The sequence below is a fragment of the Clytia hemisphaerica genome, unplaced genomic scaffold (genome assembly GCF_902728285.1).
Source record: "Clytia hemisphaerica strain Z4C2 unplaced genomic scaffold, Clytia hemisphaerica genome assembly, whole genome shotgun sequence".
In the NCBI taxonomy this organism is placed as follows: Eukaryota; Metazoa; Cnidaria; class Hydrozoa; order Leptothecata; family Clytiidae; genus Clytia; species Clytia hemisphaerica.
The window spans coordinates 1,586,425-1,601,904 of NW_027104101.1; the positions used below are offsets into that span (position 1 = coordinate 1,586,425).

The following is a 15,480-nucleotide window of genomic DNA, read 5'->3' on the forward strand; positions in this document are numbered from 1 at the left end:
TTACTTAAGACCTTGAGGAATGGGGAATTTTCTTAAGCTTACGTATTGTTTCAAGGCCTTTTTCATAAAAACAATACTTAAGCTTATGAACATTCCCCACATGTCAAAAAGCCCGTTCGAAACGTTTTGAACATAAGCAAACTACATAGGCTTAGGGGAATTCCCCAGTACTGAGTCTTAAGTAAAATTCTACAAGCATCTGATGCACGTAAAATCTTCGTTATGTTTTTTCACATGTACGTGAAGACCTTACGGAAGATAGTTCGTAAGACTGTCTTTTGGGAATTTCCCCATTACGTGACTTTTCCTTCTGTTTCAAAACATTTTGAAAGCAAGCAGGAAAGTTGATTTTATTTTGTTTTTTTTTCAGCCCCGGTGAATGGCTATTGGACTGATTTCGAATTATATGAAGATTCAAAATGTTCAAAAACTTGTGGACTTGGAATCATTCTTAAGAAGGGCGTTTGTGTACCGCCCGTGGGAAATGGCGCCCCGTGTGACCCAGGGCTTGACATAAAAGCGTTTGATTGCAATCCACATGCATGTCCAGGTGAGGATACACGTTTTTTTATAAGAACATCAAAAAATTTTAAGCCTTGAGATTTTCTTAACTTTTTGGGTTTTAAGCCTAATATCGTTCTTAACATGTTCTTATTTTCACTAATTTAGAGTATTTTTGTCCATTTTCCATTTTTTTTACAGTCTACAAAGCCTTAAAATGTTCTTTACTTGTTCTTAAGATTGTGACCATCGAAGCCTTATGTTCTTATAAAAAAAGGGGAGAATGATACATTTTTTACGTTTTTTAGAAAAAAGTATAAGAACATAGGGATTCGAGGCAACACATTAAACAAAAATGCAAGACCATCCTCTTTGCTTATCACATATGGTTTAAGAGAACGACAAATTACGCATGCGTATTACAATGGAAGGAGCCTACTGCTTTCTATCTACCTACATATGTTTACAGTTATTTTTCTTTTCCATTTTAGAGCCTTGTGATTTGCCGAATTCACCTCCGGGTTTTTTCAAATTCGGATCCAAATGTATCAAGATTGAGGAAGAAAATGTGACTTTGAACTATGTGGAAGGTAGAACAATTATTTTATTACAGCTTTTAGCTATTACCATAAGGGTATAAATTTTCGCGGGGATTATATTTCGCGAATTTTCGCGAATTTCGCCTTTCTCGTGAAATATAATCCCTCGCGAAAATTCTCAAAGTCTCATCTGTCGCTAAATTTGCGAAATTAAATCCTCACAAAAATTTACATTTGAAGTAAGTCCCGCGAAAATTAAATTATTTCGGGAGGGAAGCTGTCTCGCGAAAATTAGTTGCCGCGAAAATTAATTCCCTTAATTTCCGGCCGTAGTCGCGCGGTCGGGCGCGTGCCACTTTATTATTTAACCCCCCCCCTAAACTCGATTCAATCCTTTTTTTACACTTTTTCTTTTGTCTTTAGGTGCAAAAAAAGACTGGGACTGTTTTAGGGTAGTAAAACGGACAAAAAAATGCCCGCGCGGCAATTGGCGGCTACGGTCGAAAAGGTGTATTGGTACCCTATTAGTAACACTATATACTTTGATTTAGGTGTACATACACCCTCATAACAGCTTATCGTTGGTTCAAGAGAAATCCAGGGAGAAAGAGCGGCGCTCTCCCCTATCTTCGGGTAGATAGCTATCGAAAGATGACTTCGGGTCGCCTGCGACTGCGGTTGCAAACTTACTATACTGCTACTATTAATATGAGTAATATATATCGTTTAGGTTTGGCACATTGCGCAAAGGAATATGGTGGAGAACTACTGACGTTGCATTCAGCGGAAGAAACGACGAAAATATTCGACTATGTCGGTAATGTCGATAATTTTTTAACGGCTAGTACCGACAAACTTCAACAAGGGATACTTACTTGGCAAGACGGTAAGAAAAACGTATATAATTATTTTTTTTCGCATAAGTCCTGAATGGTACAGGATAGTAAGCCGCTGTCATCCACTAACGGATTCATGCTCCTTATACTACCTGTGGTTTTGTAGATCTTTCTTTGAATCGCCTAAGTACGTATCAAATCCGCACCACTAGATCCAGTCCCTTTTCGGAGAAAAACAAACAGACAACCAGGACCAATTGACCAATTAAAAAGAAACTCTCAAGGGATTTGTAGTCGTTATAACTGGGTTTCTTTTATATATTTGCAGGATTTTCTGGCTCTCCAGTCGATTATATCACGCAGTCACCTGGAGATAATAAACATTGCCTCCGATTGAACGGAGAAAGGCAAATGCTTGAATGGTCTCGATGTGGCAATAAGGTTAATCGTGTTATATGTCAACTAAGAGAAGGTAAGTTCCTCATTGGGCTTTTCCAGAAAAAAAACCGTATACCCCCTATTGAGGAGGTCAATTTTTTTCCCAAGGGGGTAAAAGGTGTGATATGTGGTGGAAATCCATAGGGGTTACAAAAATCTGTCAAAAACAAATAGAATTCCATTGGGGTTACTCTTTAAATCAAAACCTCTTTATCAATAAAACGCTACGTAATGTTGGGGAAATTCCCAAAAGACAGCCCTGTAAAGGAAAGTAGAGTTTTAACATTAGACTAAAGACTTAGGACCTTCCAAATAATAAAAATCCAACGAAAGTACTGAAATTGCAATCCTTGCCCCAAGCTTCAAATTCTGAAAAAATTTCGACTGTATTTCATTGAAATTTATTTTTCTCTCATTTCTGTTTTTTTTAGCAATGAGTGATTGCACGAAACAAAATGGCTTCCAATACAAAACAAAATGTTATCGAGAATTCAATGATGGTCAACCAAGTCATGCTGAATCAGCAGATATATGTAAAGGCTGGAGTTCGACAGCGACGCTTTTTATGCCTGATAGTGGTGAAGAAATTGACTTTATTAAAGATTACATGGCAGCAACAGAATATGCAGTATGGGTAGATGGGACTGACTTGGAAACTGAAGGATCACTGGTATGGAGAGACAGTAAGTTTGGTTCGTGGAATACACGTTTTTTCATACGAATATACTTTATAAGAATGTCTACGATGAAAAAAATTAAGAATGTGCTAAGAATATCACCATCATGGAATTTTGCTACTCAAGCTAAGAAGGCCATTTTAGAGCATTTTCAATTATGAATCGCCAATTACCCCCAAGTAAGGCTCATTCCTTTCACAAAAATTTTATGCTTGAGACGTATGTTAAATCTAGTCTGAATTAGGATCCTAACCTAAGAATGCTGTAAGAATATTATAGGATGATTTTCCCAAAAAAGTTAAGAATATCCATAATGAAATGGATTTACACCATTCTTATAAAAAAAGCATGTACCGTATTACTTCGAATAAAACTCCGACTTCTTTTAAGGGGGGGGGGGGCTCGAATAAACGCCCCTCCTAAAAAAATTATTGAATAAACGTCCCCTCAAATAAACGCCCCTTCGAATAATCGCCCCTTTAGGAGAGGGGCGTTGATTAAAAAGTTGTGACTTTAATACTTCAATACCAGTGTTGACTGGGTTTGAAAAGGAAGATTTTAGTTATTTCTTGCAACCAGAGCAGTTTTCGATTCAATTTTAGTCGTTGAACCAAAGAAATTTTGCAATAAAATCCTGATAAAGAACTGCTCTAAATACTCGACTTTAAAATAAAATAATTTAATAAACACCCCCTTCTTTTAAACGCCCCCCCCCTCGAAAAAACGCCCCTCCTAAAATCGAAAAAATTAAGTAATACGGTATACTTCACCGGGAAACCAAACACTGTGGTTTAACTTACTTTGAATTTGTTTACTGCACTCATACAATTGAATCTTTAGTGAGTTAAAACATTACACGCTCTGATTTCATCCAAATCTGATGTCGTACCATGGCAAAGAATTTGGAACTTTTTCTATAGGGCTTTTCTATAAATTATGTGGGGGTGGAGAGGGTGTCAGTTTATGAGCAACCCCGACCCCCCCCCCCCGACAATCTTTGCACGCCAAATTTATGCTCTCATCACGATTACAAAAATTGCCAAAATAAATTATTTATCATGCAAAAATAGCAAAAAATAGCCCGAATTACGCCCAAATTACGCCCGAATTAATCCACCTCAATATTTTTTCCTAACGGGCATCACGATTAAAACTTGACCAAGTCATCAAGCAAGTAAGGCCCCAATCACATCATCACACAAACCACCAAACTCTATGATGGTTTAGTTAATGGTTTATAAGGCATTTTGAACTGGAGGGGTCATTAAAAGATGTTCCATTTATAATGGGCTTTCCCAGAAAAAAAAACCGTACACCCCCTGTTGAGGAGGTAATTTTCTGTTCCTACGGGGTAAGGTTTGAAATGTTGCGGATTTTTAAAAATAAGCGGAATTTCATGGGGTATTGTTTGAAAACCCACAAAAATTCGGAATTCCAGAGGGTTTTGACCCTTAGGTTTCTTGGAATTCCAAGGGGGATGCAATATTTCAAGTTTGAATTCCAGGGGTAGCTCATGCAAAAGGTTGGACCTCCTCAACAGGGGGTGTACGGTTTTTATCTGGAAAAGCCCAATTGAGGTTTGAGTTAAAGTGACTCCATTGTATTATTATTGCTACGACATTGGTACGATTATTTTCCAACTAATTTTTAGGTCGAGTGCGAAATCATGTCACCATAGAAACTGGCTCAAACACAGTAGACAAAGATTGTCTTAAGTATTGGTTTAAATTCCAATATAGCGTTTGTGAAAGCGATCAACCCCAATGGAAGAAAAAGACTTTGTGCCAAATTGGAACAGGTAAGATATTAGATTTTTACATACTCTTAGGTGCCAAATAAACGCCCCCCCCCCCCCCCCGCTTGTTAATTTTTCGATTTTTTTCCAACCCCCTCCCGGACCTTATTAGGACCCCCCCCCCGTTTATTAATTTTTGAAAAAATTCCCAGCTACCAGAAGGAAAGTTCCTTGTTTTACTCTAAAAAGCCTAAATTTAGCCTATTTTGACCCTTTTTAGGGTTTTTTAAGGTCCATTTTCCAACCCCCCGGTAATTAGGTCCCCCCCGTTTATTTAATTTGAAAATTTTTTCCAACCCCCCCCCCCCCCCCCCCCCCCCTTTTATTTGGCACCTAAGAGTATTTTTTTAGAGGGCCACTCGCATATCGATGTTTCCCGCGATTAACGTCATAACATCGTGTTTATGTATTTTCATTTTGAGGATGGTAGAGTGACTGAAGTGAATAGTTAAAAGGGCTGATTTACTGTCGTCCTTAGTCAGTCAGGTTTTAGCCATCAAAACCTAACTGTCTCCGTACGTAACATACACACATTAGCGAGGTTAAGCACGGGTTTATTTTGACCGTAAAGTGCGATACCGTAGGCCTGTACATAACTTGCTAAAACAAACCATGCAAGTAAAATCTTATTTACAGGCCTACCGTATCGCACTTTACGGTCAAAGTTATGCTATCACCGCGTTTACCCTACCAATTCAAACGCGGTGACTCGAATTTCCTTTCCGAGCCTTCTGGACCCTACTCAGGTCTTAGAACACCCCCTAGCCACTCAATTTTGCTATGTTATCACCGCATTTACCCTACCGAGCCAAACGCGGTGACTCGAATTTCCTTTCCGAGCCTTCTGGACCCTACTCAGGTCTTAGAACACCTCCTAGCCACTTAACCTCGCTATTAACACTAGTGACGCAAGGGGAGGGAAGCCAGAGACAGTGGCGCTAAGAAAATTGATCGATCGAAAAACACAGATCTTTATCGGAGTGAACGTTATTTGTGAGAAAAATTGATATATTAGTGGCCCTTTGTTGTGGCCAGTGCAAAATTCATAGTGCAAATCGAAAAGGAATAACTCAATTTGAGTCATTGTAATTTATAAAAACTTTACTCTTCACGTTAACCAAATCTTGCGCTTATTTTACCTGCGTCTTTCATCTGCTCCCGAGGCAACCTCGTCCCCGTGTATTCCAGGCTTTATTTACGTTACTTATGGACGCCTCAGAATATTATCTAGCGCTATCAGTAAGCATAAAAAAGCAGGCGGTGGGATTTATAGTTTCTTCTCCAGATTTGGATGAATATTGAAGTTTTTTAGCGCAATGAAATACAGTTGATGCTCTCTGGTTCGATTTTCAAGGGGAGTTGGATTTCCGTCGAATAAGGGAGCTTATCGAATAATAGAGCGTATCGAATTGTAGAACGTCGAATTAGAGAGCGTCAACTGTAGAATGATTGCACTTAAATAATACCACCGCGTTAGCTCTAAAAGACACTTCATTTTCTTTATAATAAATGTGATGTTGGTCTATCTCCCGGGGGGTACTAGAGTTGCGAGCTGACGGGGGGGGTGCGGCCCGACTTTGAACCCTTACCGGGACTAAAAAGGAGAAAACGAAGGAAAATGTTTTGAATTTTACGACCCTTACCGGGACAAATTTGAACAATTTCGACCAAATTTCGATCTTTCTGGGGGTAAAAAGTTGAAATTTTCCTATTTCTCTTACCCTTAGTGGGACTGAAGTTTGATTTTCTGTTTTTTCCGACCCTTAGCGGGACTTTGGAAATCCAATAATGGTACCCTTAAGGGCGGCACATACCGTACCCTCCATTTACCTAAGTACCCCCCCCCCCCCGGGGTCTATCTAGAGAGTGTTTGCCCATTAATTGTGATATGTGAGTTATAGGCTTTAAAGAATTTTTATCTCTCGATGCATCCCCAAATTCACGCCCAAACCAACACACTTTCTTACGTTTCTTTTTATAGTCAAGATATCTCATTTCGCAATTATACGTTTGTCTCCTTTTCATTGTTTCCCCTTGTTTATGCTTAAGGTATCTTATGTCACTTCTTCAGACATTTCGACCATCTTCAAAAATACATTTTTGGGATTCTTCACTAGGCTAGGTTTTGATAAGGAATTAATTGTTAAACAAGCACTGTACCGTGAGATCGGGTTACTTTTTAAACGATAGTCAATTATAATTTATTCTTTAATATATATACTGTAGGATATACTGTTAAATTTCACAATTGTTTTGGAAAAATTTTAAAGATATTTGATGAAAACCACCTAACAAAATTCGTTACATCTAATATTCAATAAATTCAAATAGAACATAAATGTTCACAGTCGCTTGAACTTTTGGAGAGTGAAGGAAGGTTATCTTTGCTCCATGGAGTTCGACTGCCCCGGAGGCACAAGAGAACTGAACTCAAAAGATTCCAGACCATCGGTGGAGGCTAACATACATAGCCCTCAAATGACTGACCAATCTAAGCAGCAAAATTTCAAAACAAATGAACTACGCAGCTCCGCTTGCAGCTCTACTTTACCATTTTTGTTTTGATTTAATTTTGTATTTTAATGACCAGCCAGGTCATTCATTTGAGGGCTATGTATGTTAGCCTCCACTGATGCAAGTTACCCGATCTCACGGTAGGTGTTTGACAATGTTCTTGGCTTAATAACGATGAAAGATGCATGTGGTCTTTCCAAGAATCCAGTATGGTGCATAACATTATTCAAAAACAAAACATTGAATAAAGTTTAGTTGAAGTAAACAAATCCTTTGATTCACTTTATTGATCGGCCATCCATTTCTTTATAGATGAAATTGTTTCTGCGTGGAGTCGATGGAGTGATTGTCCTTTAACATGTAAAAGAGGGAAGATGAAGAGAATAAGAATGTGTTATTATGAAAACAAACATGACATTGAAAAAGGTATTGCAACTCTGGTATATCCCAAACTGACCTTTATATGCCCTGAACTAAGCCATCTTTGGTTGGAGTTTCTCTGGAGTTGGTACCCGAGAAGATCTAGCGCTCTCGAGGCATTTACATTGCTATTGAGTAGTGCCGCCATTAGGGTATCACTTTTCAAAAAACTCCGATCGAAGATTTTTCTTGGCCGGGATTGAGAAACTTAGTCCAGGGATATATAAAGAGCTCCAATTTTTTTCTTGCCTTGAGATAAATATAGTCTGCTTACTAATTCATGATATGCACCATTGTAATGTCTTTCACGGACCCAACAGCTGATTGGTTTGAAAGTGACAGATTGATTGGTTTTACGTCACTTGCAGCCAATCAGTTATTGGGTCCGTGATGTAATGTCAGAAGACATTGCAATGGTGCATATCATAAATTGAATTTTCTTTTTCCATTTTTTCATTTTCAAGACACATGCGAAGGGCTACCACTAACAGAAGAAGAAGACTGTTTGGTTCGAGAAAATTGCGGATCTGGGTACTACCTGGCTGACCCTGGTCTTTCCTGTGCTCAATTCTGTCCTACGAAAGATGGTATATTGTGTTTCTTTTTAAAAGAACAAATTATAAGCATAATGTACTCAATTTCGACTTAAAAACATAATATTTGATTTAGAATGAAACAGCCGTAAAGACAGCTGCAAACTCCGGTAATTGTCATTTTTGAATAGCGAATATCTTTATCGTGGTCAGCCTTTCTTAATATATCTAACATAAAATTCAAAAGAGTATATCCTAGTAAGTGCGAGCGCAAACGCAAACCAAATCGGGAAATCGAACCCGACTATCGCGGCGATTAATCGGATTTACGCACAATTACAAATGAAAAACACTGATTTTAAGAAACTCCTTAACCGTAGTTTAATAGTGAGGTTAAGTAAATCGGTATAATCACGACGACGGACGAAAATGTAACAGGCTAGTGAGTTTCAACAAATCAATTTTCGTATTTTCACTAGCCTGTTACATTTTTTGTCCGTCTTCGCGACTATTCCGGTATACTTAACCTCACTAATAATCCTCTTTAAAGGAATAATCAGATGGTTTTTAATATTTGGCATGTTGGATCCTTCTATTGTCCTGAGCAAATCCCAAAATATTTTTGCCTAACTATTTTCCAAAGTCGAGATATTTAAGTTACAACAATTTTTGGCTTTTAGGATGAAAACAATAGAATTTCAACGTAAGAACCGTGTAAGAACCCATTTTCAAAAATTTCAAATTTTAATATCTCGATTTTGGAAAATTGTTACACAAAAATACTTTAAGGTTTTACTAAGGACCACAGAAGCTTTCTGTAATCTAAATATCTCACACTATCTGATTATAATGTACTCAATTTCGGCTTAAAAGCACAAGATTTATTTAGAATAACCCTTTTTAAAAGTTAATAAGTAAAGAAAACAAGCCTTGTTAGAGCTCTGTCAGTTAAATTTTATTTTTCAGAGGGTTTTCTTATCATATGCCTAAATATGCTTTTTCTATGCTTTCAATAAATTATTTTGACTGCAGCGACTGCCTTATTTTGAAACCATTTGGAATTACGGAAAACCCCGATGTAATTCTGTTTAAATTCTTTCTGTTTTTCAAGGAATGGGTTGTTTGGCTAACATCGAAACAGGTAATAGTGCAAACGGATTTGATGACGTCATATTGTCATACACAACTGATGCTTCTCAAGCCACTTGGCAACGTCCATACGGCCCTGGATGTTTAGCCGGTGATATTTGCGTCGAGTACCAAGATGTGCCAGAGGAAGTGAGTTGCGATGAAGTGCCGGTGACAGCTGGATACAGAAGATTATGTAATTGTCTTGGTACAGGTATATTACACACAGACACACAGATATCTTGTATAAAACACTAGATAGAGCTACTCTGTATTCCCAAACAACGGTAGGTGAAGCAAAATAATGCGCCATCTTTGCTAAAAGTAGGTCCCAGTAGGTCACAGTTCGATACCGGCAATTTTTTCAACCAAGCAAAAAAACCTAAATGGCACGAAGCGACGAGACGAGCGACGAGACGAAAGACAGGCTTAACCAATAAAATTGCCGGCGGCACCGAACTATGGTCTACTTATCAAAGATGGCGGATCATTTCGATTCAAATAGGGATAGAGTAGCTCTAGTTATTACAACGTAATCTTTCTCCGGTTCTTTCTATCTGTCTTCCTTAGCTCCTTCAACCTCTCCCTCTAATTTCTTCTCTCGACCTTATCTTAAATATTCCCTTCTCCTTTTCATATACTTTACACAGCCGAGCCCCTTTTTAATACATAAAGTTATCAATTATCGCAAAGCAAGCTGCACAAAATTTAGGGAGCAATTTCTGAATGGTGTGTGCCAGCACCTGAAATCAGGCTTTCCCGGTTCGAATTCCCGTTCCTTGTCCTTTCAGTTATGAATACGGATTAAATTAGAAGAATGACGGTAACATAGCAAAGCCAGTTGGCCGTGGACCCCGTGAAATAATCAAAAGACTGTTTTAAAATCCTAGATTACTGGGCTATCTACATTAAATATCAACTCTATTGATTGATCTATCTACAAAACCCTCTCTAAATCGAACCTCATATTATTCGAACCTTTCTGTAATTCGAACTAAAACATTAGTCCCCTCATGTGAAATATCGTATGAATTACTCCCGGTAATCCGAATGTTTCTTTAACTCGAAAAGAAAATATTTGGCTCCTTGAAGATCGAATTAGAGAGTGTCATCTGCATCTACACAGTCTCTGAATCGACCAATTCACCAAATCTAAAAAGATAATTATTTACGCTATCTTGATTGATTTGTAGACTTTTCCACAGTCGAAATGAATCATGGGTCTTGAAACAAACTTGTTTCCCTCTAGTAACGACTTCCGTTTGGCTAAACGCAAAAACTTCTCAAAACTTTGGACCAATTAATAAGTCGTCATTAGCGCGCAGTGGTCCTGATTACCCATTACACTTTGACCGTAGTGCAGTGGTGGAGCATCCGGTCACGGTTCGGAAGGTTATGGGTTCAACCCCCAGCCGGGTCATACCAAATATTCTCAAATTGGTACTTGAGGCCTCTCTACTTGATGCTCAGCAATTAAGAGAAGGATCGAGGGTAAGTGGAGAAATCTATGGAGAAAGAGTGACGTCCTCCCCTACCTTCGGGTAGATAGCTATCGATAGAGGAGCCTTCGACTGCCGTCGCAGACTTACTTGTATGCGACTGTCCTTACTATACAAATGTATTTTCTTCTTTTTTTTCAGATGATGTTGGTTTCGGTGGATGGTCACCATGGAGTGAGTGTTCTGCCACGTGTAACGGTACGCGATCACGTGAACGTACTTGTTTTAGCACGTGTACTGGTCCAGAAAAAGAATTCGAATCATGCGGTGCTGGTTCATGTCCAAGTGAGTTTGCGGACCAATTTTTGTTTGACAAATCAAGTGTTTTTCTTTTCAGAGTCCTGTAAGCGGTTCCCTAATCATTCCTGGGAAATATTTATATAATGCTTCTCATCTATACCTCTAATGTGATTCAGTAATTTATATTAACCAACGTCTTTTAATGACCCCCCCCCCCCCCCCGTTAGAATTACCGAGTTTATGTATGTGTGTTTTTCAGCGACGGAGACGGTAAGGTTCTAATTTGGCTAGATCCTAACCAGCTGAGGACGACGGTAAATCAGCACTTTTACCGTCCTCGATTTTGCGGGTCAGAACTGCGGGTTATTCCAAATCGCTTCAGTCACTCTACCGTCCTCAAAAGTGCAAATACATAAACTCGCTACTATCAGATGTGTCACGTTCTAAATTAGCCAATATATCAGGTCCCAGACTTAAGGCTATAACTCCTGACAACTTGATTTAAAAGGTCATAAACAGGATGCTTTTTGAGCGAGAATAAAAATACCTTTCTGATGGTACTAAAGCCATTGTATAACTCTCAAGTTACAAGCTTTTATGCCGTTTGAAGTTTTGGATTTCAAAAAAAAAAAGTGAAAAGGAAAGGTTGAAAAAAAAGATACGTCAAAAAATTAACTTTTAAAACATGTTTTTCTGAAAACGCAAGTCGGTAGGAGTAGAAAAAATGGTGAAACTTTTGCATAATCACCAGTACAGTAAAGAACTGGCAGGGATACAGCAATGTTTGTGGTATTGAAAGTCAGCCCTATTAATCATTGACAAATTGTCAAAGTTTCGTTTGAATACAAAGATCCGTTTTGAAGTTAGATCCAATTTAGTAAACACAATTGACTTCTAGAAAAATATTTTTTTTGTATTCTGGTCCGTAAAATAGACACCTACAAGAAAATTTCGGACAGCCAACAAGTAAATTCGGAAACTTCAGACATAGTGCTACATGATGATATATGACTCCACGTGCCTCTACGACTGTCATAGTTGACCTCTCCCAGCTCCCTGACTAAATTTTCTTTTCTTGTTTAAAGTTCATGGTGGCATATCACAGTGGAGTTCATGGACCAATTGTGACGTCACATGCGGTGGTGGGCGTACCACAAGAACCCGGGCGTGTGACAACCCAGAACCTAAGTACGACGGTAATGGCTGTGTTGCAAGTTTAGAACAGTCAGATGATTGTGGAGTTATTAATTGCCCAGGTAATTTAAAAATCTTTTGCATGATTCTTTCTGAGTCTACCTGTTTATGATTTTTTCTCGACTTAGTCCCCGGGTCCAACCCGCAAACCTTGTTGATTTGCGAAGAGCTTGAAAATATTATTATCAATTAAAGACTTGTACTAGACGTCAACCGCTGCGTTTTTTTTCTACGTCATTAACGGGATAAAGAATCCCGGTTTTTCGTGAGGTGTTCGCTACACAGTTGTTCGTTCGTGTTTTTAATCATAAGGATAGGTCATTTCACGGTCGAAGAGATCATGGGTAAACAGGACCACACTCTGATAACGACTTTCTTTTGGTCTAAAATTTTGGAGGTTTTTGCGTTTAGCCAACAAGAGGCCGTTTTCACTTTTTCTCAATTTCACTTTTCTCTCCTAGCATTAACACCTTTATGGTTCTCGATTTCTGAACTTTCGATTATCTAGTACTTTTATTTAAGGTTATTCTTTTAATTATTTATTTAGTACAAACTTAAAAAATTTAATATATTATCTATAAAGTTCGTTTCCTTGCTTCTTAATATCACTTCTCGCTCTGACTTCTACCTCGGTTTGTGGAAATGAACTTTCTGGATAAAAAAATTAATTTATTGTTTATCCTTTTAATTTCTATGGAAATTTGTTGTTTTTATCCTTTAATTTGTAGACAGAAGAACCCTATTTTATTTTAGGGAAGTCGATCTTGTATGATAAAAAAAAAAAAAAGTTATGGGGAAATAATAAGTCCTGATTACACATGATTCATTTCGAGCGTGGAAAATGGCTGCAGTGTCCTTATTTTAGTTTTTTAACTTTCTTGAGATGTATTTCGTCATCCTTCTGGACATGTTTTACACATGTTTACATATCCCGGAAACACCCGGTCTTTTTGGGTACTTCCGTATAAAACATTACGTCGTGAATATCAAAGGAAATTCGAACCATCTTCAGCATTGTTTAAAAATAATTATTTTACTTTTCAGTGGATGCAACATGGGCCGAGTGGAGTCCGTGGTCTGCATGCGACAAAGCTTGTAATACAGGGCACTATGTACGCAGAAGGAATTGCAATCCGGCCAATTATGGGGGCATTCCGTGTTCAAGCATACCCGGCGAACCTACTGCCGAAGCTCCTTGTAATGAATTTCCTTGCAACCGTAAGTTTTGAGAAATGTTTGAGAAATCTCTCCTTCGTCGTTGTCGTGAAAAAACTCGAAATACACGTTTTATTATTGATAAGAATATAAAAATCTTCCCAATCCCAAAATATTAATAACAAGCTAAGAACATTTTAAGGCTTTATGGGGTATATCGATTTCTTTGGAAATTGTACATATAATACTCATAAAATAGTGAAAATAATAACATATTTTAAGAACATTTTTAGGCTTATACTCTTAACTCAAAAGCAGATAACATCCGAAAGCTTCAAAAATATTGGATGTTCTTGTTAAAAAATGTATATCTTGTGAGAATTCAACCTTAATTATCGACAAACATACCAGATACTCCCAGATACTTGTGGATTTTTAGACCTTTTTCAATAATTCCTTTATTTGACACGCTTTTTTATAAGAACCATTAAGATTCCTCAGACTGGGCTGTTCTAAACTTTTTCAGGCTTAAAATGTTCTTATGATGACTTTCATACGCTTAGTTTCTTCACTTAAAATCTTTGGTTGAAAAAATGGGTTTAAATCCGTAAAACCAGTACTTTCTTAGTAATTTCTGAAGTCTGAGGCTCAGGATTGTTTTTAATTTGTTCTTAGGCTTTTGCTGATTTTCATCCTTGTGTTCTTATTAAATTGTTCTCATAAAAAAAGCTGGTATTTCGTCTAATTATTCATGATATTCATGACGTAATTTTTTTCTACGGAAAGACCCCGGTTTAAAGTTTAAATTTGCCACTACTGGCTAAAACCGGGGTATTTCCGCAGAAAACATTACGTCATGAATATCATGAATAATTAGCACTGTTTACTTTACAGGGACATACGCAAATCTTGTACTACACTTCAACCAAGACTATGAAAGTGGCATGGAAGATCCGAATAATTTCGAATATATCTTTTTCAGGGAGTCTCTGAGAGCAGAGGTTTGTTGAGCCTTATTGGGATTTTCTAGAAAAAATTTGTACCCCCTATGTTTAGAAGGTCCTTTTTTGAGAAAGGTGACCTGGTTTTTTTTTAGTTTTTCAGGACCCCATTGGGTTTTATTTGCTTTTTAGACCACCCTGGATTTTCAATCTCATTTTACTGACCATCCTGGATTTTCAACCTCATTTTACTGGTCAACCTTGATTTTCACCTCATTTTACTGAGCACCCTTGACTTTTGGAATCGTCAGAGAGATTGAAATTGTTTGCTAATAGGATTTACCTCTGACAGAAGTATTTTAACACCCCTGTCTCACAACTCGGTTGGAACTTTTCTACACAAAGTGGGGATAAAACTTTTATTCGAAATACCAATGGGGATAGAAATTCTCATGTTCCATTGTAGGTCAAAAATTCAATGGGCGTTGTTTTGGAGTGTATTTTTTTTATTGAATTTAATTGGGGATGAAATCAAAGTCAATTTTCCAGTGGGGATGAAAATATAGGCTGTTTTTCAACCGGGACGAAATTTTGGCTAAAATTTCCAGTAGGGCTAGGGTCCTTTAACACAGGGGTGTATTTTAATTTTCATCTACTTTTAGACTCCCTCCCCCATCTGTTGGTTCGCCTTCGCTTTGGAGTGGCTCCATTCTCCCCCTTTCTCATTGCGTTCGTTTTAAAATTAGATTTCAATATCTTTAGAAGGTAAACACAAAAATTATTCCCGGTATAACATACCTTAACTGTTTAAAAAAACTAATAAGTGCCATGAAAAATCAATCTCTATTTTATCTTTGATTTCTAGATTAATAGTGTTTATGAGGATGGTGGAGAAGTCATGCAGAATGAAGTGTTAGGGGTTGACTGTCATAACTTAGAGTAAGTAGGTTTTCTGCATTTCAAAAAATAGTAAAATACTACGTCACTGATAGGGAAAGGCAAAGTTTCCCTCACTGAGGCCTGGAAAGCGTATGCTAGCAATCGAAATTTCCAAAACAAAAGCTTTTGCG

The 15,480-nt window shown here is 37.7% G+C and overlaps 1 protein-coding gene across 1 annotated transcript in view; it reads left to right on the top strand.

Annotated features, from left to right (window-relative positions):
* LOC136813058 (uncharacterized) overlaps positions 1 to 15,480 on the top strand; it is a 43,706-nt gene that overhangs the window by 15,774 nt on the left and 12,452 nt on the right. Inside the window, exons 12-25 of the mRNA XM_067069577.1 lie at positions 371 to 550; positions 993 to 1,091; positions 1,771 to 1,926; positions 2,205 to 2,348; positions 2,746 to 2,997; positions 4,643 to 4,789; positions 7,613 to 7,726; positions 8,185 to 8,307; positions 9,365 to 9,595; positions 11,022 to 11,165; positions 12,206 to 12,376; positions 13,359 to 13,532; positions 14,364 to 14,470; positions 15,276 to 15,349. Of these exons, the coding sequence (XP_066925678.1) occupies positions 371 to 550; positions 993 to 1,091; positions 1,771 to 1,926; positions 2,205 to 2,348; positions 2,746 to 2,997; positions 4,643 to 4,789; positions 7,613 to 7,726; positions 8,185 to 8,307; positions 9,365 to 9,595; positions 11,022 to 11,165; positions 12,206 to 12,376; positions 13,359 to 13,532; positions 14,364 to 14,470; positions 15,276 to 15,349 (2,116 nt within the window). The remainder of the gene's footprint in view (positions 1 to 370; positions 551 to 992; positions 1,092 to 1,770; positions 1,927 to 2,204; positions 2,349 to 2,745; positions 2,998 to 4,642; positions 4,790 to 7,612; positions 7,727 to 8,184; positions 8,308 to 9,364; positions 9,596 to 11,021; positions 11,166 to 12,205; positions 12,377 to 13,358; positions 13,533 to 14,363; positions 14,471 to 15,275; positions 15,350 to 15,480) is intronic.